Source organism: Balaenoptera physalus (genome assembly GCF_965194825.1).
Source record: "Balaenoptera physalus genome assembly, chromosome: 16".
NCBI lineage: Eukaryota > Metazoa > Chordata > Mammalia > Artiodactyla > Balaenopteridae > Balaenoptera > Balaenoptera physalus.
In genome coordinates this window covers 88,949,741-88,973,980 of record NC_138898.1, presented here as the reverse complement: position 1 = coordinate 88,973,980, position 24,240 = coordinate 88,949,741, and the positions used below count along the sequence as shown (strand labels likewise).

At 54.9% G+C, this 24,240-nt stretch overlaps 2 protein-coding genes across 8 annotated transcripts in view; both read right to left on the bottom strand.

Annotated features, from left to right (window-relative positions):
- The window catches only part of FBXL18 (F-box and leucine rich repeat protein 18), a 50,944-nt gene extending 30,959 nt beyond the window's left edge, over positions 1–19,985 (bottom strand). For 5 of the 6 annotated variants that reach the window (XM_082431577.1, XM_082431580.1, XM_082431579.1 and 2 more), the window contains exons 1-3: positions 13,965–19,985; positions 8,035–8,250; positions 1,642–3,185 (exon numbers count right to left, since the gene is read on the bottom strand). In XM_082431577.1, coding sequence (XP_082287703.1) covers positions 1,642–3,185; positions 8,035–8,250; positions 13,965–13,982 — 1,778 coding nt within the window. In that variant the 5' untranslated portion in view covers positions 13,983–19,985. Of the gene's footprint in view, positions 1–1,641; positions 3,186–3,373; positions 3,429–8,034; positions 8,251–13,964 lie in introns of those variants that run through there. The other variant, XM_082431581.1, reaches the window with a different exon arrangement.
- A 585-nt stretch (positions 19,986–20,570) lies between these two features.
- ACTB (actin beta) lies at positions 20,571–24,036 on the bottom strand. 2 transcript variants are annotated; one of them, XM_082431614.1, is made up of 6 exons: positions 23,901–24,036; positions 23,058–23,186; positions 22,669–22,908; positions 21,757–22,195; positions 21,490–21,671; positions 20,571–21,348 (listed from the first exon to the last, which is right to left on the bottom strand). In XM_082431614.1, the coding sequence occupies exons 2-6, from the start codon at positions 23,178–23,180 to the stop codon at positions 21,205–21,207; spliced, it is 1,128 nt and encodes a 375-aa protein (XP_082287740.1). In that variant the 5' UTR covers positions 23,181–23,186; positions 23,901–24,036; the 3' UTR covers positions 20,571–21,204. The 2 variants fall into 2 exon arrangements, with proteins under 2 accessions (XP_082287740.1, XP_082287741.1); XM_082431615.1 differs by lacking the exons at positions 23,058–23,186; positions 23,901–24,036 and adding an exon at positions 22,524–22,564 and having other exon boundaries at positions 22,669–22,766.
- Positions 24,037–24,240: the final 204 nt, after the last annotated feature.

Below are 24,240 nucleotides of genomic sequence, written 5' to 3'. Positions count from 1 at the left end.
GGCAGGAGGGGGCCAAGCCACGTGGGAGGCCAGGCTTGGACCCCGGGCCCCAGCCCTCACGCCGGCAGGGACCGGGCGGGGGGCCCGCAGCGTGTGTTGCCCTGGGGGCGGCAGGCAGCCTGGCAGAGAAGCTCTGGGAGGCTCCAGGGCCGGGGCAGCAAAGCGCCAGCTCAAATCCGGTTCATTTCCTGCCTTCTAGGGGGAGAGTGGAGGTCCGAAAAGGACACGCTTGTCTCCGTTTTGTGTGGCTCGGGTGCCCAGGTCGAGCTCTGGGCTTCGAAGGCCCGGGCGGACCTCAGCTCCTCCCTCAGGCGTCCGCTGCCTCTCCATGAAGCAGGAACGACGAAGGGCCCAGTGAGGGGATCAGACCAGACAGCGCCAGAGAGCTCCCAGCCTGGTGCCCGGCCCGCAGCGAAGACACACGGTGAGTGCTCACTGGTGCGGCGATGAGGACACACGCGCGTCCCCGTGCCCCGATGCCGCCCTCACCCGGCTGCCCCACCAGCTCCAGCCTCACGGAGACCAAGCCCAGCGGCCACCTCCTCCCCCACCCGAAGCCCTCGCAGAGCTGAGGTCTGAGGCCACCACGACGTTTAGGAAACTGCAGTTTTTCAAGATCAGATCTGTAGACATTCTCAAATCCGGCTCAGGTTAACAAAGGCTGACCCTCTAAATGCTGGGCCCTTACGAGAACAGCCTTCACTCCACAGCATGAGTCGCCGGGGATCATTCCGCGTCGGGGCCCGGGAAATCGCCAGTGGCCCTCCAACAACTGCCTGGGTGGGGGAAGCCCTGCCGAGGTCCGTGGGTCCCACCACCCCGCACTCTCCCGGGGCGGCCCCTCAGGTCAGCCCGGCCGTCCTGCTCCGGGCACCGCCACGTCTCAGCAGCGTGCGGCCCCCTTGTGAGCCCGCCTCCCCACCCCCCCTCCCCCCGGCCTGGCCCCTCCAGTGCAGGTGGGAGGCCAGAGGGACCTCTCCACACTGGAACCCGGACCCCTCCCTCTGCGGGCTGAAGTCCTTCGGCACCTCCGCCTCACCTGACGCCCCCGTGCCCCCCGATCAGAATCATCTGGCTTATGAGCACGCTGCTCGGTTGTAAGCCTCTGGGGCTTCTACACACACTGCCTTCTTTCCCGGAAAGCCTTGCGCCTGCATCTCCTGGCTAGCCCCGACTCATCCTTCAAGAGTCGCAGAGCTAGGCTCCACTCCCGGCCCCCACTTACCAGCTCCGTCGTCTGGCAAGCACAGCGTCCACCTCGTGGGACGGGCATGAGGATTAATAAGGTCACGTACGCAGCAGCGTCCTAGAGCCCAGGCACGGAGACAGCCACAGGCGACGAGGAGGACGTGCCAGGCTCGGGTGGCACCACCTCCCGCACACCCTCCCTGGGCGCCGCCAGCCGCTGCTTCCCGAGCCCCCACACCCCCCGAGCCCCGCCACCATGCACAGTCCCTTGTCAGTGCCCCCCAAGACTCTCAGCCCCTGGAGGACAGGCCTGCACCCTGCTCGCCTCAGCAGGTGCACAGCGGGTACGCCAACACCCGCCGAGCCAAAGGCCATGTGCCTCGCTTCCCCTCCGCGCCCCAAAGGCCTCCAAAGGGCCAGCGGAGGCCACGGAGGGACGGCGGGCGCCCTCACCTGAGGTCCTTCAGCCGCCTGCAGTGCTTCAGCATGTCCGAGAGGGCGGACATGTAGGCCACCTTGCCCATCGTGCCCAGGTGGGCCAGGGAGAGGGACTGGAGCTGCTGGCACTGGAGGCCGATGCTGACCAGCCCGGAGCCTGTCAGGATGCTGGGCAGCTGGGCCAGCGTCAGGTGCCTCAGGAAGGCCAGCTGGCCGATGGCGGCCACCTCCGAGTCCCCCACACTCTGCGCCCGGCCGCAGGGGGGCAGCGAGTTGCGGATGGCGGGCTCGTTGCGCGGCATGGCAGATGAGAAGTTGGACCCGATCAGCTCGAGGCGGTCCAGGAAGGGCACGCTCTTCAGCAGCGACCAGAACACAGAGGATGGCAGGGGGCCCGCCTGCCCGGAGAAAGGGTCGGGGCCAGACGGCACGCCGATGCGGACCTTCTTGCCGAAGCCGCGGGGCACGGCGTGCGTGGCAGGCTGGACGGGCGCGCGGTCGGCCCGCGGCGCCGAGTCAGCGACGGCGCAGACGGGCAGCGACAGGGAGCGCAGGTGGCAGAGCCGGGCCAGCAGCTGGCACAGGTGCCGGCCGGGGCCCTCGGGGCTGTGGTGGTGGGCAGCCGAGAGGTTGAGGTGCCGCAGGTTGCCGCAGGCCGCCACCAGCGTCTCCAGGATGCCACTGTCGATGTCGTCCTCCGCCTTGCGCAGCAGGGAGTCGGGCGCCAGGCAGTGTGCACAGCCGCTGAGGTTCAGGCCGGCCAGGCTCCGGAGGTCCCTGCCGCCGTCGATGACGCGCCGGATCAGGTGGCCGCCGGACAGGGCACAGCGGCTGAAGCTGAAGTAGAAGGGGCTGCTGAACTTCATGTGCTGGAGGAGGGCCGAGCCGTTGAGCCAGGACTTGGGCAGCTGCAGCGCGTCCAGTGCCACGTTGCGGGCCATGGACTCCAGGAGGTTCTTGGTGGCCCCGCTCTCGGCAAAGCTGCCGGGCACGGAGATGAGGAAGGCGTGCAGGTTCTCGGGCGTGCGGTCGCTGAGCACGGCCAGGTACAGGCGCACCACCTCCTGGTTGATGTAGCCGGGGGCCAGGCGGGCGTAGAAGACGCGCAGGTGCTGGTAGCGCGGCACGTTGCTCTGGCCCACCATAAGCTGGCCCGAGAGCACGGCGCCCTCGCGCGTGCGGTCCAGGATCTCGAAGTACAGCAGCAGCTTCTCGAGGCTGGTGCAGCAGGGCACCACGCCGTACGAGGGCGTGTACAGCGTCTGCTTGAGCTCCCGCACGCGGCTCAGCGTGGCCTTGCACTCGCCGCTCAGCTGGCTCGCGTCGAAGCCGGGGCTCACGTCGATGGCCAGGGAGCGCAGGCGCTGCAGGGCCGACAGAACCTTGGAGAGGCGCAGGGAGGTCAGGTGGCAGCCCGAGAGGTTCACCTTCACCAGGCCGCGGCAGCGGGCCACGTGCTCCACCGTGCTGCCCGACAGCCAGTAGCAGCCGGCCATGCTGAGCTGCTGGACCTCCCGGCCGATCTCCGTCACCAGCCGCTTCACCTTGTCCTCGCTGGCCTGCGGGTGGGCGGGGGTGGGGGGAGAGAGGGGCTGCAGGCACCGGCGTCTCCTCCACCCTCGCCCCCCAGACCGCGCCTTCCCCTGTGACAGTCAGGGAGCCGCGGGGGGCCCGGCAGAGGCCCCGCTCCAGCTGAGGAGGGACAATGAGGGCAGGGCTGGCGCCTCGTCCCTCCCCGCATGCTTACCTTCCACCGACAGTCAGGAGTCTCGGCCAGGCGGGAATGGAAGATGGGGCAGCCCCTGTGGAAAAGTCTGGTGGCTCCTCCAAAAGCTAAACAGAGTTACCACGTGACCCACAGTTCCACAGCCAGGTGTGCACCCAAGGGGACTGAAAGCGGGGACTCGGACTCCTGCACACCCATGTCCACGGAGAACCGGTCACAACAACCGGAAGGTGGCAACAACCCAGCCGTCCATCAGCGGACGGACAGATGAAGGCAGTGGGGTCCATCCATGCAGTGGAATTCTACTCGGCATGGAGAGGAATGAGATCCTGACGCTGCCACGGCATGAGTGAACCTTGAGGACATGACGCCCAAGAAGCCAGTCATAAAGGTCACATATTGTACGACCCCACTTGTATGAAAGATCCAGAACAGGCAAAATCAGAAAGAGAAAGTAGAATAGAGGTTACCAGAGGCCTGGGCAAAGGGGAAATGCGAGTTATTGCTTAATAGTTCCAGAGTTTCTGTTTAAGGCGATAAGAAAGTTTCGGAAAGAGTGATGATGGTTGCATAACGCTGTGAATGTACTTAGGGCTAACGAAATCGTACACTTAAAAGTGGTTAGGGGACTTCCCTGGTGGCGCAGTGGTTGGTTAGGAATCCGCCTGCCAGTGCAGAGGACACGGGTTCAAGTCCTGGTCCGGGAAGATCCCACATGCCGTGCAGCAACTAGGCCCGTGTGCCACAACTACTGAGCCCGCACTCTAGAGCCCACGTGCCACAACTACTGAAGCCCGCGCACCCAGAGCCTGTGCTCCGCAACAAGAAAGCCACCGCAATGAGAAGCCTGCACACAGCAACGAAGACCTAACACATCCAAAAAAAAAAAAAAAGTGGGCTTCCCTGGTGGCGCAGTGGTTGAGAATCTGCCTGCCAATGCAGGGTACACAGGTTCGAGCCCTGGTCTGGGAAGATCCCACATGCCGCGGAGCAACTGGGCCCGTGAGCCACAATTACTGAGCCTGTGCGTCTGGAGCCTGTGCTCCGCAACAGGAGAGGCCGCGATAGTGAGAGGCCCGCGCACCGCGATGAAGAGTGGCCCCCTCTTGCCGCGACTAGAAGAAAAAAAAGCCCTCGCACAGAAACGAAGACCCAACACAGCCATAAATAAATAAATTAATTTAAAAAAAAAAAAAAAGTGGTTAGGATGGGAAGCTTCACGTTAGGTGGGGTGTTTTGAAATCCCATAGTGGAATCACGCCCTGGAAGCATTCTTTGGCTGTCGCTTTCCTTTACGTCACATGCACTTTCATATCATTAAATATTCCTCAAAAACCTGGACTGGACGGCCTAGGGAGCCACAGGACGTCCAGTCGGGGGCCCAGTAGCCACCGAGGCCTTCGGACGACACAGCACCGAGCATCCACGTGCATAAGGCTTGTGCACGTGATCACTTCTCTACGGCAAATGTACACACACAGAGCTGTGCAGACGAAGGACACACATTCTAAATGCTCCAGACAGACTGTGCACCTGCCCTTCCTCTACAGTAAAGAACCCTCATGGGCAGGAAGCCTGGCCTCAGCGCTCTGGGGAGTGAGCTCAGCTCTCCATCAGGGAGGAGCACAGAGCTCTCACAGAAAGAGGTTGAGCTCTCAGGGGCCTCACTCTGGGTTTCAAGGCATCACTGCCCAGCCAGCAACAACAGGAGGAGCCCCTCCAAGTCCCCTAAAATTTGAGTTAAGGGCAAGGCCTCTGTTTATCTTTAAAATAGGTCATCAACTGATTTTCCAGGTTGCAGGCAATTCGGCGAGGATAGGATAATCTTTTCAGTAAGTAGTGATGGAAGGCATGAATAGCTGTGTGCAGAACAGTGAGCCTCGCCCTGACCTCACAGCATATGTGGAGATGAACACAAAAGGGTCACAGGCCTGCCATAAGAGCTGAAACTATAACCTTCTATAAGACGACATAGAAGGGTGCTGGGAATACTGGACAGCCACAGGCAAAAGAATGAAACTGGACCACTATCTTACACCATACACCAAAATTAACCCAAAATGGATTAAACACTTGAACGTAAGACCAGGAACCATAAAGCTCCTAGAAGAAAATATAAGTAGTAATAAGCTCCTTGACATCAGTCTTTGTGATGATTTTTTAAAATCTGACACCAAAAACAACAAAAGCAAAAAAAAACAACAAGAGGAACTACATCACCTGAGAAGCTTCTGCACAGCAGAGAGAACCATCAACAAAATGAAAGGCAGCCTATTAAATGGGAAAAGAGATTTGCAAATCATATATCTGATAAGGGGTTAATATCCAAAATATATAGAGAACTCATACAACTCAATAGCAAAGAAACAACCCTATTAAAAAAAATAGATAGAGGGGCTTCCCTGGTGGCGCAGTGGTTAGGAATCCGCCTGCCAGTGCAGAGGACACGGGTTCGAGCCCTGGTCTGGGAAGATCCCACATGCTGCGGAGCAACTAAGCCCGCAAGCCACAACTACTGAGCCTACGTGCCACAACTACTGAAGCCCATGAGCCTAGAGCCCATGCTCCACAACAGGAGAAGCCACCCCAATGAGTAGCCCCCACCTGCTGCAACTAGAGAAAGCCCGTATGCAGCAATGAAGACCCAACACAGCCAAAAATAAAATAAATAAATTTGTAAAAAACAAAACAAAACACTAACTCAAAAAGATATCTGCACCCCATGTTCATAGCAGCACTATTGATAATAGCCAAGATATGGAAACAACTTAAGTGTCCACCAACAGATGAAGGGATAAAGAAGATGTGATTGGAATACACACACACACACATACACACACACACACACACACACACAATGCAGTATTACTCAGTCATAAAAAAAAAAAGAAGAAAGTCTTGCCATCTACAACAACATGGATGGACTTGGAGGGCATTATGCTAAGTGAAATAAGTCAGACAGAAAAACAAATACTATAAGATCTCATTTATATGTGGAATTAAAAAAAAACTCTTATAGGGATATAATATACAGCACAGGAATCTAGTCAATAATATTATAATAACTTTCTATGGTATGCAATCTATAGAAATATCAAATCACTACTATGTTTTACACATGAAACTAATGTAATACTGTAAATCAACTATACTTCAATAAAAAATAAAAATTCTAAAACCAAGCTCACAGATACAGAGAACAAGTTGGTGGTCTGGAGGGAGAGGAGTCAAAAGGTACTAACTTCCAGTCATAAAATAAATAAGCCTGGGGATGTAATGTAGGGCATAGGGACTATAGTTAATAATACCATATTATTATTGCAAATATGCAAATATATTGCATATTTGAAAGTTGCAAGAGAAGATCTTAAAAGTTCTTATCACAAGAAAAAAATTATAACTATGTAAAGTGACAGACGTACCTTGACATGACCATTTCGCAGTGTATACAAATATCAAAACTTTACATTATACACCTGAAACTAATACAACGTTATATAAGAAGAAGAAAGAAGGGCTTCCCCAGTGGCGCAGTGGTTAAGAATCCGCCTGCCAATGCAGGGGTCACGGGTTCAAGCCCTGGTCTGGGAAGATCTCACATGCTGAGGAGCAACTAAGCCCGTACGCCACAACTACTGACCGTGAGCTCTAGAGCCCGTGAGCCACAACTACTGAGCCTGCATACCACAACTACTGAAGCCTCCGTGCCTAGAGCCTGTGCCCCGCAACAAGAGAAGCCTGTGCACCACAATGAAGAGTATCCCCCGCTCGCCGCGACTAGAGAAAAGCCCACGTGCAGCAACAAAGACCCAACACAGCCAAAACAATAAATTAAAATTTTTTTAAAAGTTAAAAAAAAAAAGAAGAAAGAAGACAACATAGGAGAAAATCTTCATGACTTCAGATTTCACAAAGATTTCTTCAACGGAATACAAAAAGCATGAACTCAAAATTTCAATAAATTGGACCTCACCAAAATTAAAAACTTACGCTCTTCAAAAGACACTATTAATCAAAATGAAACGGCAAGCCACAGACTATAAGAGAAAATATTCACAACACATCCCACAAAGGACTTGTACCAGAATATATACTCCCAAAACTCACTAAGAAAAAGATAGACAATAACGAATGGGCAAAAGCCTTGCACAGACACTTCTGAGAAGATACACCAATGGCCCGCGCACCTGATGAAAGCATAATGGACGGCATCCTCCGTCAGAGAATACAAGTTAAAACTACAATGAGATACCACCTCCCATGCATCAGAACGGCTAAACTGAAAAGACTGACAACACCAAGTGCTGACGAGGATGCAGAGCAACCAGAGCTCTTGGATGCTGCTGGTGGGGAGAGGTGGTGCCTCCAACTGTGCTTAACTCCACAGGAAAGCCCAACACTGACAGTGGGCCCGCACGTCCACTCCTGGGTACCTGTCTACCAGGAAGTCAGTCTCCCTCCTGGCCCAGTGCCAAGGCCCAAGACCCTTCCAGAAGAGCGCCTGCTCTACCTGTGCCCTGGCCCAGATGGCATGCTACCTGCACTTTTGGGCCCCTGGCTTTTGCCGTGTCATCCCTGCCAGTGCCCCACCACTGCCAGGCTGTGCGGGGCCTCAGTCGGGCACCTCGGTTGTTCCCCATCTCTGCCCCCCGCATGCCAAGCGCCACCCCCAGGCCCCTCACCTCATAGTCCTTCTGCAGCAGCACCGTGTGGGTGAGGCTCTTGTCCAGGCACAGCGCTGCGAGCTTCCGGCAGGTGCGCCGGACGTTCAGAATCAAGTCTATGCTGGGGACGTGGCTCAGGATGTGCAGGAGGATCTCATCCGAGAAGCCCAGGAGGTGGGCATCATCTGCCACCGCGGCTGCTGCAGGGGGCGCATCGCCGTCGTTGGATGTGTCCTGAAAATAAGGGGCACCAAATTCCATGGGATCCCCCAGGGTGGCCCGCAGGCAAGGGAAGCCTTCACCGCAGTCCATGGGGAAGAAGAGGCTGTTACCAAAAATCTTAACTGCAGAGCAAAAAGTCCCCAACATTCTCCGAAAGCCCCTTTTCAATCTGCACACCAGGATCGCTCTTCAAAAGTAACAGATATGAAATTTAAGAGAGATTTTTCCTACTGAAGGTCTCCAGCCAAGTCTGGCAGGTTTCCAACTCAACTCATGACCATCAGCTGAGGTTGTTCATTTGTAAAAGCTGCTATTCCCCCCCAACCCCGCTCTGCCCCGAATGTCAGGCTGTATTCTTAAAACATCCTTGGGCAGGTGAATTCCATCAAGAAACAATGATAATTGGTCTTCACCAATAACAACAGTGCCTTCACCTCCCAGGATTGCTCTGACGGGTAATGAGTTACCATTATGTGTATGATATGTGTATCAGCTCTTCAGGACAGCGCTGGATGGGGAAAGGACGAGTCAAATGAGAGAATGAAACTATGAGGCCCTTATAAATAAGAAACAGCACCTACCGGACCAATGACATTTTTTAATCTCAAGATTCGTAACGAACAATAGGAACGGCACAACTCCTCTCCACTTATCAGACTTTCTGGTTAGAAATCCATGTTGGGGACTTCCCTGGTGGTGCAGTGGTTGAGAATCCGCCTGCCAATGCAGGGGACACAGGTTCGAGCCCTGGTCCGGGAAGATTTCACATGCCACGGAGCAACTAAGCCCGTGCGCCACAGCTACTGAGCCTGCGCTCTAGAGCCTGCGAGCCACAACTACTGAAGCCCGCGCGCCTAGAGACTGTGCTCTGCAACGAGAAGCCACAATGAGAAGCCCGCGCACCGCAACGAAGAGTAGCCCCTGCTCACCACAACTAGAGAAAGCCCGTGCACAGCAATGAAGACGCAACACAGCCAAAAATTAAATAAAATAAAAAATAAAAAAAAAGAAAGAAATCCATGTTGGTATTTCCAGTAAGATGTCCACTCATCTTATTGTTTCATTCTGCTTTTGCAAATATCTACAGAAGGTTTTCTGCCCTAATGTGGGCTTCCCATCTTACTGACCAGTGCCTGTACAACCAAGACAAAGAGGGGACAGACCTATGTCAGTGTGCCGTGAAATCCCCAAATCAAGGCCAAAGGAACTGGGATGCTCTAAGAAAAGCCCATGGTGGGGAGGAATCCCTGTATCTTCCCAACACCTCCTGAAGGGCCCCTCCTGCCTTAAACGTCCTCACTGACGGGGTGCCTCTCTGACACTCCCAGGAGAGAGAGTACCCAGAACTATTTCTACTGCCTTTTCCAGTGATTCTGTCTACGAGCCCCGCCTCCTCTGTCCTGCCTCTTTTTCCATACATATTTGCATGGATGGAAGCCTCCAGGCTTGGAAAGCCCTGCTGCTGCCATGGCAACCGTTAAGTCCAGGGAGGAAGGGCCTGTCTGCACACCCCACACAGGCACCAGGGGTTTCCCCGGGAGCTCTGACTGCGACACCCCTCCAGCCCCTGCATCTGGCCGAGCCCTTGCCAGGCCGGGAAAGGTTTCCCCGATTACTGCCCACCCTTTCAACGGCATCGGCCCCTCCCACTCTCCCTTCTTCCTGAGAGGCAGCAGCCAGACTTGCCTTCCCTTCCCTCCTTCCTTCTGAAGTGCCCTCAATCCTGTCTCCCTCCTCCCACCTTTACAGGGGCAGAAGGCAGCCATGAGACCCAAGTCCATAGCTGCCCTGGGTCACTGTATTCTGGGGTCTAGTGTTTTGAACCATATGTGACTTTCCTGAGAAATTTCCCAGACCCAATCATCTGGGATCATCCCAGACACCTGTTAAAAAATCAGATTCCCAGGCCACATCCTAGACCTAGGGACTCTATCTCCCGAGAGAGAGGCTGGGACCAGGGGCAGTCCTTATCAGGCAAGCTTGGTATACAGGGTTCCTGGGCACAAGTGGGAAGAGCTGGGCCTGAATTCCACTGAGCAGCCTGAGGCTGACCCCTTCTGATGCCCAATTTGCAGATTTATCAAAGTAAGAACGCCACTGCAGAGCAAAGAGAACACAGGGCAAAACACTCCCAGACACTCCAGCATCATGTAATTTCCAGTTACAGTATGGAATACTGAATTTCTCTTAAAACCACCTAGAAATTACATGAATGAAACAAAAACAGAACAAAACAGGAGGTGAGTTGCAGCTTCCTCCATCCAGTCTCAGCACCCCCGACACGATCATCTTCTCCACATGCTGTGCCCCAGTGCTGTCCTTAGGCCAGCACCCCGTCCTGGGACAGGCGTTCAGGGCAGCAGGTCGTATTGGTTCCCCCGGGTCTCCCGACGGCCAAGCCTGGGAGGCCCAGTCGCGCTGGGTTTGCAACAGTTGAGTCTTTTCCCTGGAACGGAGGCTTCATTTCTAAGTCCGTGCACCTTCCCCCCAGGAAAGGCAGCGAGTTCTGCAGAGGTAACGGCAGATAGGGGGCCGCCGCCAGGAGGGAGGGAGGAGGCCGTCGAGCTTCTTCACCTCTGAGCGGGGCCACAACTAGAGAAAGCCGGTGCACAGCAACAAAGACCCAATGCAGCCAAAAATAAATAAATCAAATAAATAATAATAAAATTTTTTAAAAAAGAAATAGAAAAAAAAACTGGGCAATGAGTACATAGAGGGAAGTTCATTACAACATTCTTTTGCAAGTGTGTGGAATTTTACATTTTACTTTTGTTTTTGGTGTTTTTGATCACAGGAGTGGCCTGAAGGATGCTTCTCACATTGCCCCTCTTCTTAAGCCTCTGTTTCTCCAGTTGGCATTTTCCGGAATGTCCCCTGATACACAGCACTCAGGCCTCCAAGCCTTTGCACAAGCTGCCCCCTCCACCCAACGTGCCACCACCCAAAAGAAACTGCTGCTCTCGGAACTTCAGCTCAAAGGCTCCGTCCCCAGGAAGCCCTTCCAGCATCCCCCAGACACACTTAACTCACCCTTCTCCTCCACTGCCGCCCCAGCTTACCCTCCTCCCCCTCCAGTCTCCAGCCTCATCAGGTGAACTGTACTGATTTGTTGCTTGCCTGTCTCCTCCCTAGGCCAGGAATGGCTCCTGAACAGGGATCACTTTTTAATGCCCAAGGGAAGGAGCCATTGAACTGGGTGTCAACGAACCACGGCTTCAGAATCATTTGAAGAGCTATTAAAAACGCAGAGCCCGACTCCTCAGAAACTCAGGGAGCAGTCCTAGACATCTGCATTTTAAGCCCAGCAAGGACCCTCAAAATCAGACCACCCCATTCTGAAATCAGAGAGTGGGGATGGTGGCACAACCTTGTGAATATATTTTAAAACCACTGCATTATGCACTTTAAAAGTAAATTTTGGGACCTCCCTGGGAGCCCAGTGGTTATGACTTCGTGCTTCCATTCATTGCCGGGGGCGTGGGTTCGATCCCTGGTCAGGGAACTAAGATCCTGCATACCACACGGTGCAGCCAAAAATTTTAAAAAACTGAAAAAAATAAAATAAAATAAAAGTGTAAATTTTATGGTATGTTAACTATATCTCAGTCAATCAATCAATCAATAATTAGACTGTCCCAGACACTTCCCTGGTGGCACAGTGGTTAAGAATCTGCCTGCCAATGCAGGGGACACGGGTTCAAGCTCTGGTCCGGGAAGATCCCACATGCCGTGGAGCCACTAAGCCCGTGCGCCACAACTACTGAGCCTGCGCTCTAGAGCCCACGAGCCACAACTACTGAGCCCGCGTGCCGCAACTACTGAAGCCCGCGTGCCTAGAGCCCGTGCTCCGCAACGAGAAGCCACCGCAATGAGAAGCCCGTGCACCGCAACGAACAGTAGCCCACAGTCACCGCAGCTAGAGAAGAGGCCGCATGCAGCAACGAAGACCCAACACAACCAAAAATAAAAAAATAAATTTATAAAAAATAAAAAAATTGTAAAAATAATTAGACCGTCCCAGAGAAAGGGACCTTGATCATGTCCAGGATAGAGCAAGACCCCCCTCTCTCCTCTCAAGCCAAAAGACCCTCACTGGGGCTTCCCTGGTGGCGCAGTGGTTGGGAATCTGCCTGCCAATGCAGGGGACACGGGTTCGAGCCCTGGTCTGGGAGGATCCCACATGCCACGGAGCAACTGGGCCCGTGAGCCGCATCTACTGAGCCTGCGCATCTGGAGCCTGTGCTCCCCAACAAGAGAGGCCGCGACAGTGAGAGGCCCGTGCACCGCGGTGAAGAGTGGCCCCCGCTCGCTGCAACTAGAGAAAGCCCTCACACAGAAACGAAGACCCAACACAGCCAAATAAATAAATAAATAAATAAATAAAATTTTAAAAACTTGCTATCACTACACATTTTATTAAAAAAAGACCCTCACGATGGGACAAGAGGCCTCACTGGGCAGGGCCCCGACATATGATTCAAGGAACAGAGGGGCCTTTGCGCCAGGACCCCTAAGACCAAGGTGCCTGACAGCCCCCCCCCCCAAGCACACGCGACTAACGGGAATCTTCTAACGCAGCCAGGCTATACCCCCAGGATTCTTCCTGAGGGAGCTGGTACTCTCTGGCCCTTCAATCCTACTACCAGCGAGCAGGTGGGCCCCACACCTTCCCCCTCAATCAAGGGGCCACTTCCGAGCCAAATCCGCTTCAAATGAAGAGCAGCCATCGGCAACCCCAGCCGCCTCCCACGCACTCACGCCGCACGCGCTCCTGCTCCCCCGAGCACGAGCAAGCCCGCAAGGCTTAGGGAGTACGCTCGACGGCCTGAGTCCCGGACCACAGGTATAAATACACGTGCACACAGGTACACAAACAGGTAGCTGGGAATCAACAAAAGGGAAGACCCTAGTCACTGTCCGGATCCCCCATTTCCTGGTCTACAGAGAAAATTCCCTGCACCCCATTATAGGAACTCGGTGGGTTTCTCCGTCGGACCCAGATTTGTGGAGCACTGGGGAGGAAATTCAGGGTGAGTCACAAGTCCCCCAGGTGAAATGGCTTTTCCTCCACCACCCCCCAAGTCACACAACAAGCAGGCTCAGAGGAAAGTGGGCTGGACTGAAACCGAACGTTCAGCGACACAGGATGGGATGGGAAGGGAAGTGGGCAGGGAGGAGGAACGTCTCAGAGCTCCAAGGGCTGAGCCAAGGCACAGGGGCATGGGAAGAGGGCCTGGGAGACCTAGAGGAGCTGGAAACTCTGGGGAAGGCGGGAGAGGGGGAGAAGTCTGCCGATCAGGAATGCGGGACCGGCAAACGGATGGACAACCGAAAGTTGGGAGAGCTTATGCCTTCGGATACAGGATGAGGTCCTAGGGGGCGGGATGGGTCAAGAATGGGGGATGGCGGATGGGGTAAGGGGTAAGGGGCAAGGGGCAAGGCCAGGGTAGGGATGGGAAGGACGGGGTGAGGCCAAGGCCAGGGTCGGGGCAGGAAGGACCAAGCCAGGCCGACGCCAGGGTCGGAGTGGGAAGAACTGAGCGGGGCCGCGGCGGCGGGGGTCAGGATGGGAAGCACAGAGTCAGCAGAGGTCAGGACGGGAAGGATGGAGCGGGAAAGGGAGCGAGACGGAAAGGACGCAGGGGAACAGGAGTCGGGGTGTGGAGGACCGAGCGGGACCAAAGCCGGCGGGAAGGGAGGAGAGTAGAGACAGGCGCCTGGCGTACCTCTCCGATACTGGCCATGTCGAGGGCGAGACGAGCCGCTGCCGCCGGAGCCAGAGCTCCGGGGCCTTCCGCCTGGCTGACCAGGGATGCTCAAAGCCGGCGCGTCCGAGGCTCCACAGAGACCCGGGGCAGGGGGCGGGGCCTCTCGCCACTTCCGGCGCCCGCCGATACGCACTTCCGCTAGCCCGCGGGCGGGTCCCGCGCGGCCGTCATGTTGGGTGCGGCGTGCAGCCAAGGACCCGGTAGGGCTGGGTAGAGCGCGGGCATCCCAGCCCGGCTGCACTTGCTCTCCGACGTCATGTCCCGCTCCTCGGCTCTCTGCACGCCCCTTTCCAGCCACACAGGCCCCCTCTTGCCGGCCCAGCACTCTCCTGACTCTAGGCCTTTGCATTTGCCGGTCCCAGTGCCTGCAGTGTTCAGAAACCACCTGTCAGAGAGCCGGTCCCTGAGCCCCTTGCAGAAAATAGCATCACCCCCTCCCCATTCTCGCAAACACACACCTAACCTAACAAATAACCTTGTCCTCTGTTATTTTTCTCCATAACTCTTTGCACTATCTGATCTACTGTACCTTTTTTTTTTTTTCCTGTCCTCCCCAATAAACTGTAAACGCCCTGTACCTAGAAAGCTCCCTGACATGGGCGCTGAATAAATATTTTCTGGGTAAATTAGTGTATGGATGATATGCTCTCACCTGTAATCTTCTGCATTTACAAATCATTTACTAATAAAAATTTGTGGGGAAAGAAAGAACTGGATATGAATGCTAGAAGTCAGAAATGAAGACGTTGAGGCTTCCCTGGTGGCGCAGTGGTTGGGAATCCGCCTGCCAACGCAGGGAACACGGGCTCGAGCCCTGGTCCAGGAAGAGCCCACATGCCCGCGGAGCAACTAAGTCCGTGCGCCACAACTACTGAGCCTGCGCTCTAGAGCCCGCGAGCTGCAACTACTGAAGCCCACGTGCCTAGAGCCCATCCACCGCAATGAGAAGCCTGTGCGCCGCAATGAAAAGTAGCCCCAGCTCTCCGCAACTAGAGAAAACCCCTGCGCAGCAATGAAGACCCAACGCAGCCAAAACTAAATAAGTAAATAAATTTATTAAAAAAAAAAAAAGAAATGAAGATGTTGACTGGGCCATGCTCCCTCCAAAGACTCAAGGGAAGAATCCTTCCTTGATTTTTTAAAAATATATTTTATATTTTATTTAATATATTTTAATATATTTTAATTAATTAATTTATTTAAATATAAATTTATTTAAATTTATTATTTATCTTGTTTCCAAATAAGGTCACATTCTGAGATTCCAGGTGAACCTGAATCTTTGGGGGACGCTATTCAACCCAGTACATCAAGCTTCATATCAAACTCTCCCTGGGCCTCATTCCCCTCCCACCTCACCAGGTTGAGCCAGTTTGTATCCAGAGAACTCTGATGGCTCCAACTGTGGGCGGACCACCATGGGGACAGGCACAGTCCTTGCCTCAAAGAGCTCATGGTTAGGTTAAAGGTTAGGAACCACTTGAGGCAAACACGTGTTAACGGGGTTCCCATTGTTTTTTGTTTACTATCAAAACCTCAACAGTGAAGCCCAACTCTGACTCAGGCAGGCACCTGAGGGTTTCACACAGGCCCAGGTTCTTCTGACTCCCTGACCCATTCCTTTTCTTCCCCTATAAGCCATAATCAGTTATGTTTCTCATTGTGGCAGATGTGTTTATTTTCCCTCCCCCACTAGAACAGGGCATGGCTGCAGCAGACCCTTGATCAACATTTGTCAAATCAATGATTGATTAAATGAGATTATGCAGGTACGTATCCAGCAGAGAGGAGCTATTCAATACACAGAAGCTGTAACCTCTACCACTCTTACTCTTTCTAATGAGGAAGGAGTCTCACATTTCCTGGGCATCCCCAATTCTGAGGAACATTTGAGTTGGAAATCACTGCGTGTGGGGCGGGGGAGTCAGCCCCGGTGCCTCACTGCTCTCACTCTGTCACAAGCCTTTCCAGGTTTCGGTGACACTTCCTCACAGCATCCACCGAGAAGTGTAGGTGAATGGATAAATGAACTGTAGTCTATCTGAACCGTGGAATAATATTCAACACTAGAAAGAAATGGGCTATCAAACCGTGAAAAGACATGGAGGAGGGACTTCCCTGGTGGTGCAGTGGTAAGAATCCCCCTGCCAACGCAGGGGACACGGGTTCAAGCCCTGGCCCGGGAAGAGCCCACATGCTTCAGAGCAACTAAGCCCGTGCGCCACAACTACTGAGCCTGTGCTCTAGAGCCCGCGAGGCACAACTACTGAAGCCCGCACGCCTAGAGCCCATGTTCTGCAACAAGAGAAGCCACTGCAATGAGAAGCACGCACACTGCAACGAAGAGCAGCCCCCCTCGCCACAACTAGAGAAAGCCTGTGAGCAGCAACGAAGACCCAATGCAGCCAAAAATAAATAAATAAATAAATAGATAAATTTTTTTAAATAATAATAAATAAAAAATTAATTAATTAAAAAAAAAGACATGGAGGAAACTTAACTGCATATTACTGAGTGAAAGAAGCCAATCTGAAAAAGCTACATACTGTATGATCCCAACTACATGATGTTCTGGAAAAGGCAAAAATTATGGAGATAATAATAAGATCAGCGGTTGCCAGGACTTAGGGAGACCAGGGCAGGGAGGAATAGGCGGCGCACAGAGGATTTTCAGGGCAGTGAAACTACTCTGTATGATACTGTAATGGTGGATGCCTGTTCAAACCCATACAATGTAAACACCAAGGGTGAACTCCAATGTAAATTACGGGTGATACGATGTGTCAATGTAGGTTTCATCAGGGGTAACAAATGTACTGCTCTGCTCTGCTCTCTGGCTCTAGCCGGGATGTTGATGGTGGAGGAGGTTATGCAAGCCCGGGATGTATGGGAAATCTCAGTACCTTCCTCTCAATTTTGCTGTGAACCTAAAACTGCTCTAAAAATTAAATTTTATTACTTTTGAAATATGTATATCTGACCTGCTCACTCCTGAAGGCGCTCCCTCTGCCTTTGCCTGTGCTGTTGCCTCTGTCAGGTGGCTCTCACCCCAACTCTGACTCATTTCTCAACATCCCTTCCACAGAAAACCTTCCCCTCCCCCCGACCAGGTCACTGTTCCATTATTCTCTGTCACCGTTCCTCCAAGTATTTCTTGAAGGCATTTATCCCAGTGGATAATTAAGAGCCATCAGTATGAGTTTTTGGTCCACATCTGTCCTCCCACCAGTCTAATGCCATCCACTAGAATTTTCTACAAGGTTGAGAATGTTCCATACCTGTGCTGTCCAATGGGCACTTGAAATGTGACTTGTGCAACTGAAGAACTGAATTCTTGTAATTAATCTAAATATAAATAGCCATGTGTGGCTTGTGGCCCCCTAGGGGACAGTGCAGCAAGATTGGAAGCCCTGGGAATTCCCTAGCAGTCCCGTGGTTAGGGCTCCATGCTTTTACTGCCGAGGGCCCAGATTGGATCCTGGTTGGAGAACTAAAATCCCACAAGCCGTGTGATGCAGTGGGAAAAAAAAAAAAAAAATACTGGCAGCCCTGTGAGGGCAGGGACAATGTCGCAATACTACTGCAGAACTCCCTCCCTCTAGAACTGTGGGGCTGCTTGAAATGTTAAGTTGAATGATGACTAAGGTGAATGAGTGAATGAAGGCGCCAACCGTGGCTCTGAATGATCCCAGCTCCCGAGTCCCTTGGGTGATTCCAGGCTAGAGGGTGTGTTCCAATCCTGCCACTGGCCCCTCAGAGCTGCCTCACAGCCCCAGGTCCCCCCAGAGAAGACAACTGGCCCGCAGAGGATCCAAGCGTCCTCCCTGTGTCCTCACTGCTGGGATCCAGGAAGACACGTCAGGATGAAAGGAACCACCCAGGGTTCTGAGCCCCCGCACTTGCCAAGACTCCCCTCCTCTCAGGGCACCTGTTAGGGTGGAGTTCCATCCAGGCAGGGGGTGCTTCACAGAGGAGGGACATTCCAGCGAGAGATGGTTTCAGCTCCTTAAGAAGGTGAACCTCAGGTGGTCAGAGCGGCCTCATGGGGGAGCCAGCCACCTGAGAAAGCAAGGAGCCTCCTGGCCCAGGGCAGAGGTGGCTCGAGGGTCAGAGTGCAAAAGCCAAAGTTCTGTAAAGGATGGTTGTGTTGGGCTGAACCTTGCCTTTTCTGGCCTGTTGCTCTGTTGGGCTTCACAGGTATTAGGGTCAAATTCCAGCTTCCTCACTTATAAGGTGGGTAACCTGGGGCCAGCGCACCTGTCCTCCCTGAGCCTCAGTTTCCTAATCTGTAAAATGGGTGCTGAGAGGAAGGCGGCAGGTAATGCAGCACCCTCTGGCTTAGCCCAGATGATCAGCCCAGCTGTGGCCCCGGGAGGAAAGGAGCAGCACCTAAAGGGTCAAATGTGTGTCTCCTTTCAAAGGAAAAGACTGAGGGAGCACCGGCTCACAGCACCCCTCCAGCTATTACTGACATTCCCATTTCTCAGATGGGCATGTGGACAGTAACGTGACTTCCCAGGGCCACATAGAAAAGACACATAGCCCCATCCACCCTCCCATTCATCCCCGGGCCTCTGTCCTCAGTCAATCAGGGCCTCTGCCTGAGAAATGCACGCCCACACTTCCACCTGCCCAGGCGACTACTGACTGGCCAGCTCCCGCATCCCTCCCACAGGAAGCCGTCCGAAGAAGCCTCCTGATCAAGAGCCACGGATACCCCCATTCCCCCATCAGCCAGGTTTATGATCCTTTATTACCTTATTTGTTGGAAAAGGGCAAAATGATGATTGCTTTTTTTCCTTTTTTTTAACCTCTATTTCTTAGTTTTTTTTCAGCTTCACTGAGGTAGTTTGATGAGCTTTGATGTATGTCTACACCCGTGACACCATCACGCATCAACATGATGAATGTCTCCATTTTTCCCAGACCGACACTCAGCTGCTACTCTTTCTTCTTCTCATTATCACCACTGGTACTGGTACATTCCTATTTATTCTGTCTTGCCCAGTAAGCTGGGCACCTCGTGAGGGCAGGAAACACACCTGATTTCTTCTCCACTGCATCCCATAGTGCGGTGCAATGCCTAGCACAAATAGTGTGAGGGAGGAAGGGAGGAAGAGAGAAAGGGAGGGAGGGAGAGAGGGGAGTCTCCAGACTGACAGCTTCTCCAGTGCAGGGTCTGTGTCCAAGACATCAGCACAGAGTAGGTACTCAACTCTTATCGGTGGAAACTTACTTGCAGCTCCCAGAGCCCAGGGCTCACCACCATCCCTGAATTAGACCAAAAGAGCTGGAGCTGACCGGGGAGGGGCTTCCCTTCCTGGTTCCCGGGCCTCTAAGACTGCACAGGGTCAGGGCGAAGCATCCTCCGTGCTCTTCGCCTGGGCCAGGTGATAGAGGGCAGCGCCCTGGGGAACAGGACACCTTCCAGATGGCACATTCTGCACCCGCCATGCTGTTTCATGTACTGACCTAGGAAAATCTGCCCAGGTTAGCCCGGGGACCGCGGGCTCCCCTTTGGTTTTTGAAGCCATCAGGAGGTCGGACAGCCCTCTTCCCACCACACACCCCCAAGATGCTGCACAAAAGGTGCCTTTCTGAGGGTCTGCACTGTCCCTAAGATGGGAGGCGGTGGGTCACCCCATCCTCGCGGGCCACAGCTCCCACCGTCCCCAGCGGAACCCTGGGGGAGCCCCAGGTTCATGGAGGGGAGGGGGCCCCCCAAGGCCTCAAATCTGGATCGACTTGGGGGCCAGTTTCCGTGTCTCACTACCTCTGGCGGTGTGGGAGAAGTCTCACCCACTTTCCCTCCATGTCAACCACAACTTCTAGCAGAGTGGAGGCCAGCCAGGCTTGGAGAAGAGTCCCAAACTGATCCCGCACTCCAGGCTGCTTCCCGGGGAAGGTTCTTGGGAGAACTGGGCCAGATCTGCACTTGAAACTGGGCACCAAGAATAAAGGATGGCGTCCACCCTCTGGTCAGAAGAATAAAGGATGGTGTCCACCCTCCGGTCAGAAGGATGCAGGCCTCAGCCATGCCCCCAGCCAGAGACAAATAGGGCCATCTCTGCCGACCCCGCATCCCCTTGCCCACAGGCCTCGGATGGGTGGCGCTGTCCCTTCTATGGGGGTCACTCCAGGTGAGTGGGCAGGTGTTAAGTTTGAGACCCTACCCTCAACCTCAGAGCCCCTGGCTCTCCCCAGGTACTGAAGGGAAGGTGAGGACAAAGCCTGTGGCCTGGGAGACCCCACTATCCCAAGAGGACAGTGAGGAAGCAGCACTCACAGGGACGAAGGTCCCCACCCAGTTCTGCGAGGTGGGTACAGGGACCACAACTCCCTAGCTCCCCACTCTCCCAGCATCTGGACCTCAGAACCCAGCGAGAAATACAGGGGAACAAGGGCCAGGCAGGGAATTCACTTACACAGGATGAAAGGCCAGAATCCCTAACTCCTCCACATAACACCACTCCCCAGACCCTTCAGGGTGAGCGGCGCCTCAGAGCACCCCCAGTGCCCCAGCCTTCTCCCCACCATCCAACAACGCCAGCCACAAGCCACGTGTTTCTTTAAGGTGTGCACTTTATTGAACTGGTCTCAAGTCAGTGTACAGGTAAGCCCTGGCTACCTCCGCACCTCAACCCGCTCCCAGGGGGACCAAAAGCCTTCATACATCTCAAGTTGGGGGACAAAAAAGGGGGCCACGATGGCTGACCATTCAAAATAAAACAAACAAAAAGAACAAGTATTAAGGCAAAGATTAAAAAAAAAAATTGTGGAGTACATAATTTACACAAAAGCAATGCTATCACCCTCCCCTATGTGGACTCGGGCGAGGACTGGCCCTTCTCCTAAGGGAGAAGTGGGGCGGTTTTTGGGAAGGCAAGGGACTTCCTGTAACAATGCATCTCACGATATTTGGAATGACTATTAAAAAAAAAAAAAAAAAAAAAAAGAACAATGTACAATCAAAGTCCTCGGCCACATTGTAGAACTTTGGGGATGCTCCATCCAACCGACTGCTGTCACCTTCACCGTTCCAGTTTTTAAATCCTGAGTCAAGCGCAAAAAAAAAATCAAAAAAGACAAAAAAAAAAAAAAAAACAAAAAAAACAAATAAAGCCATGCCAATCTCATCTCGTTTTCTGCACAAGTTAGGTTTTGTCAAGAAAAGGGTGTAACGCAACTAACAGTCCGCCTAGAAGCATTTGCGGTGGACGATGGAGGGGCCGGACTCGTCGTACTCCTGCTTGCTGATCCACATCTGCTGGAAGGTGGACAGCGAGGCCAGGATGGAGCCGCCGATCCACACGGAGTACTTGCGCTCGGGCGGGGCGATGATCTGGGGAGAGAAGGGGCAGTGAGGGCTCCGGCCGGCCCAGCCCTGGTACACCAGGGGCCTACAGCAAGGCGGATGCCTTGACAACCACCACGCTCATCTGCACCCCCCAGGCGCCCAGGCCAGCTCAGGCCAGGCACTCACCTTGATCTTCATCGTGCTGGGAGCCAGGGCGGTGATCTCCTTCTGCATCCTGTCGGCGATGCCTGGGTACATGGTGGTCCCGCCAGACAGCACCGTGTTGGCGTAGAGGTCCTTGCGGATGTCGACGTCACACTTCATGATGGAATTGAAGGTAGTTTCGTGGATGCCACAGGATTCCATGCCTGAGGAGAAAGAGAAGCCAGACTTAGCTTCCAGTGTGACCAGAGTGACCTTCGTGTGGGGCGGGCATGAGACCTCCTTACTCACCCAGGAAGGAAGGCTGGAAGAGAGCCTCAGGGCAGCGGAACCGCTCGTTGCCAATGGTGATGACCTGACCATCGGGCAGCTCGTAGCTCTTCTCCAGGGAGGAGCTGGAGGCCGCGGTGGCCATCTCCTGCTCGAAGTCCAGGGCGACGTAGCAGAGCTTCTCCTTGATGTCACGTACGATTTCCCGCTCGGCCGTGGTGGTGAAGCTGTAGCCACGCTCCGTGAGGATCTTCATGAGGTAGTCCGTCAGGTCCCGGCCAGCCAGGTCCAGACGCAGGATGGCATGGGGTAGGGCGTACCCCTCGTAGATAGGCACCGTGTGGGTGACCCCATCACCGGAGTCCATCACGATGCCAGTGGTGCGGCCAGAGGCGTACAAGGACAGCACAGCCTGGATGGCCACGTACATGGCTGGGGTGTTGAAGGTCTCGAACATGATCTGCACAGAGAGATGGACCATGTCACACCTGGGAAGCCACCAGGAGCAGTCAGGCCAGACTGGGCAAAGATTAAAAAAAGATTGCAAAGACATGCAAAGAGTGCAAGGAACATGACTAAGTGTGCTGGGGCTCCCAGGACGGGGATTCACTTCAGATCTATTGTGCACCTACTGAATACACACGCCAAGGCCACTTTATAGCAGCCTCGTCGGCTTTGTCACACGAGCCAGTGTTAGTACCTACACCCACAGCACTTTATGCTTTCAACACCTAGTCAGAAAAGCAAACACAAGAAAAAGATTCCATCTGGGAAAAAGCAAATAGAACCTGCAGAGTTCCAAAGGAGACTCAGGTCAGAGAAGAAAGTCCTAGGAAAATGGCAGAAGAAAGAACAAGTGAGAAAGGGCGTGGCAAAGAAGGGCAAGAAACGAGGTGCAGGGGGGCGCCCAGGCGAGGCCGGCGGGCCACTGACCTGGGTCATCTTCTCACGGTTGGCCTTGGGGTTCAGGGGGGCCTCGGTCAGCAGAACGGGGTGCTCCTCGGGGGCCACACGCAGCTCGTTGTAGAAGGTGTGGTGCCAGATCTTCTCCATGTCGTCCCAGTTGGTGACGATGCCGTGTTCGATGGGGTACTTGAGGGTCAGGATGCCTCTCTTGCTCTGGGCCTCATCACCCACATAGGAGTCCTTCTGGCCCATGCCCACCATCACGCCCTGCGGAGGGAGGAGCAAGGCGCCTTCAGCTCAGGCACTGCCCCACCGACCCTCACCCAGAAAGACGAAGGCCTCCCCCCTTCCTCCCTCCGCCTGCTCCCGAGAGGGGAGCCCCACCCACCAAGTCAGACCCGAGGCGGGCGCCTTACCTGGTGCCGGGGGCGCCCCACGATGGAGGGGAAGACGGCCCGGGGAGCATCGTCACCCGCGAAGCCGGCCTTGCACATGCCGGAGCCGTTGTCGACCACAAGCGCAGCAATATCGTCATCCATGGCGAACTGCGGGGAGACCAGGACCATGAGCCGTGCGGCCGCCCCCGCCCTACCCACTTCCGGCGCACCGCGCCTTCGAGCCGCCAGGGGGCGCCGGCGCGCGCCCAGATTCGGGACAAAGGAAGCCGGCCGGCCGCGTTATTACCATAAAAGGCAAACGCGGGTTGGAGGCGGCCCCGCCGCTCGCGGCAGGAAGCCAGGCCTCCGCCCCCCAACACCGGGCGCCGGCCCCGCCCCGCCCAAAAAACACCACCCGGCGAACGCGCAGCGGCCACACCCGCGGGAGCCGGCGGCGCGAGAAGGAAGTGCGCGCAGGCCCTCTCGCGCCGCGGCGACCCCACCCCTTCCGGCCGGCCGCCCCGCCCTCGCTTCCCGAGCCTAACGCGCACACGCACGCGCACTGGTGTCCCCAGCCCCCACCCGGCCCTGCTGCCCCGCCGCGCCCACCCACCCTCCCGCCTCGCCGCCTCGCCGCCCCGCTGCCCCGCCGTCCCGCCGGCGGAGCGAGCCGCCCGCTCGGACAAAGACCCGCGGCCGCCCCGGTCCCGACGGAAACATTCTGGGAGCGCGCCCCGAGCGCAGCTCCGGCCCCGAGCTAGGAGCGCATGAGTTCACTCCCCGCAGCCGGGAGGCTGTCCACGGGGCCGGGATCGCGGGGCTGCCTGCCCGGAGGAGGCGCGGGCCCAGCGCATCAGCGGCCCGGCCGGCGCGGGGCCCTACCTGGTGGCGGTGTAGACCGGCGGCGAAGGCGGAGCGGCGAGGGCGAGGGGCCTGTGCTGGCGGAGTGGACGCGGTCTCGGCTGTGGCTGCGCGTCGCGCCGCCGGGTTTTATAGGGCGCCGCCGCGGCCGCTCGAGCCATAAAAGGCAACTTTCGAAACGGCCAGCGCTGATTGGCCCCGCGCCGCTCACTCACCGGCCTCGCCGCACAGTGCAGCATTTTTTTACCCCCTCTCCCCTCCTTTTGCAAAAAAAAAAAAAAAAAAAAGAGAGAGAGCGATGGACTGGGAGAGAGCGAGAGCGAGATTGAGGAAGAGGAGGGAGAGAGTTTTGGCTTTGGGT

What these genes read in the sequence shown, in the direction of transcription:
- ACTB (XM_082431614.1), bottom strand. Translation starts at nt 23,180, where the DNA reads ATGGATGACGATATTGCTGCGCTTGTGGTCGACAACGGCTCCGGCATG. An exon ending in TGGGGCGCCCCCGGCACCAG is followed by an intron (nt 22,909 to 23,057) that starts GTAAGGCGCCCG and finishes CTCCCTCCGCAG; the next exon opens with GGCGTGATGGTGGGCATGGG. An exon ending in ACCGTGAGAAGATGACCCAG is followed by an intron (nt 22,196 to 22,668) that starts GTCAGTGGCCCG and finishes CTCTCTGTGCAG; the next exon opens with ATCATGTTCGAGACCTTCAA.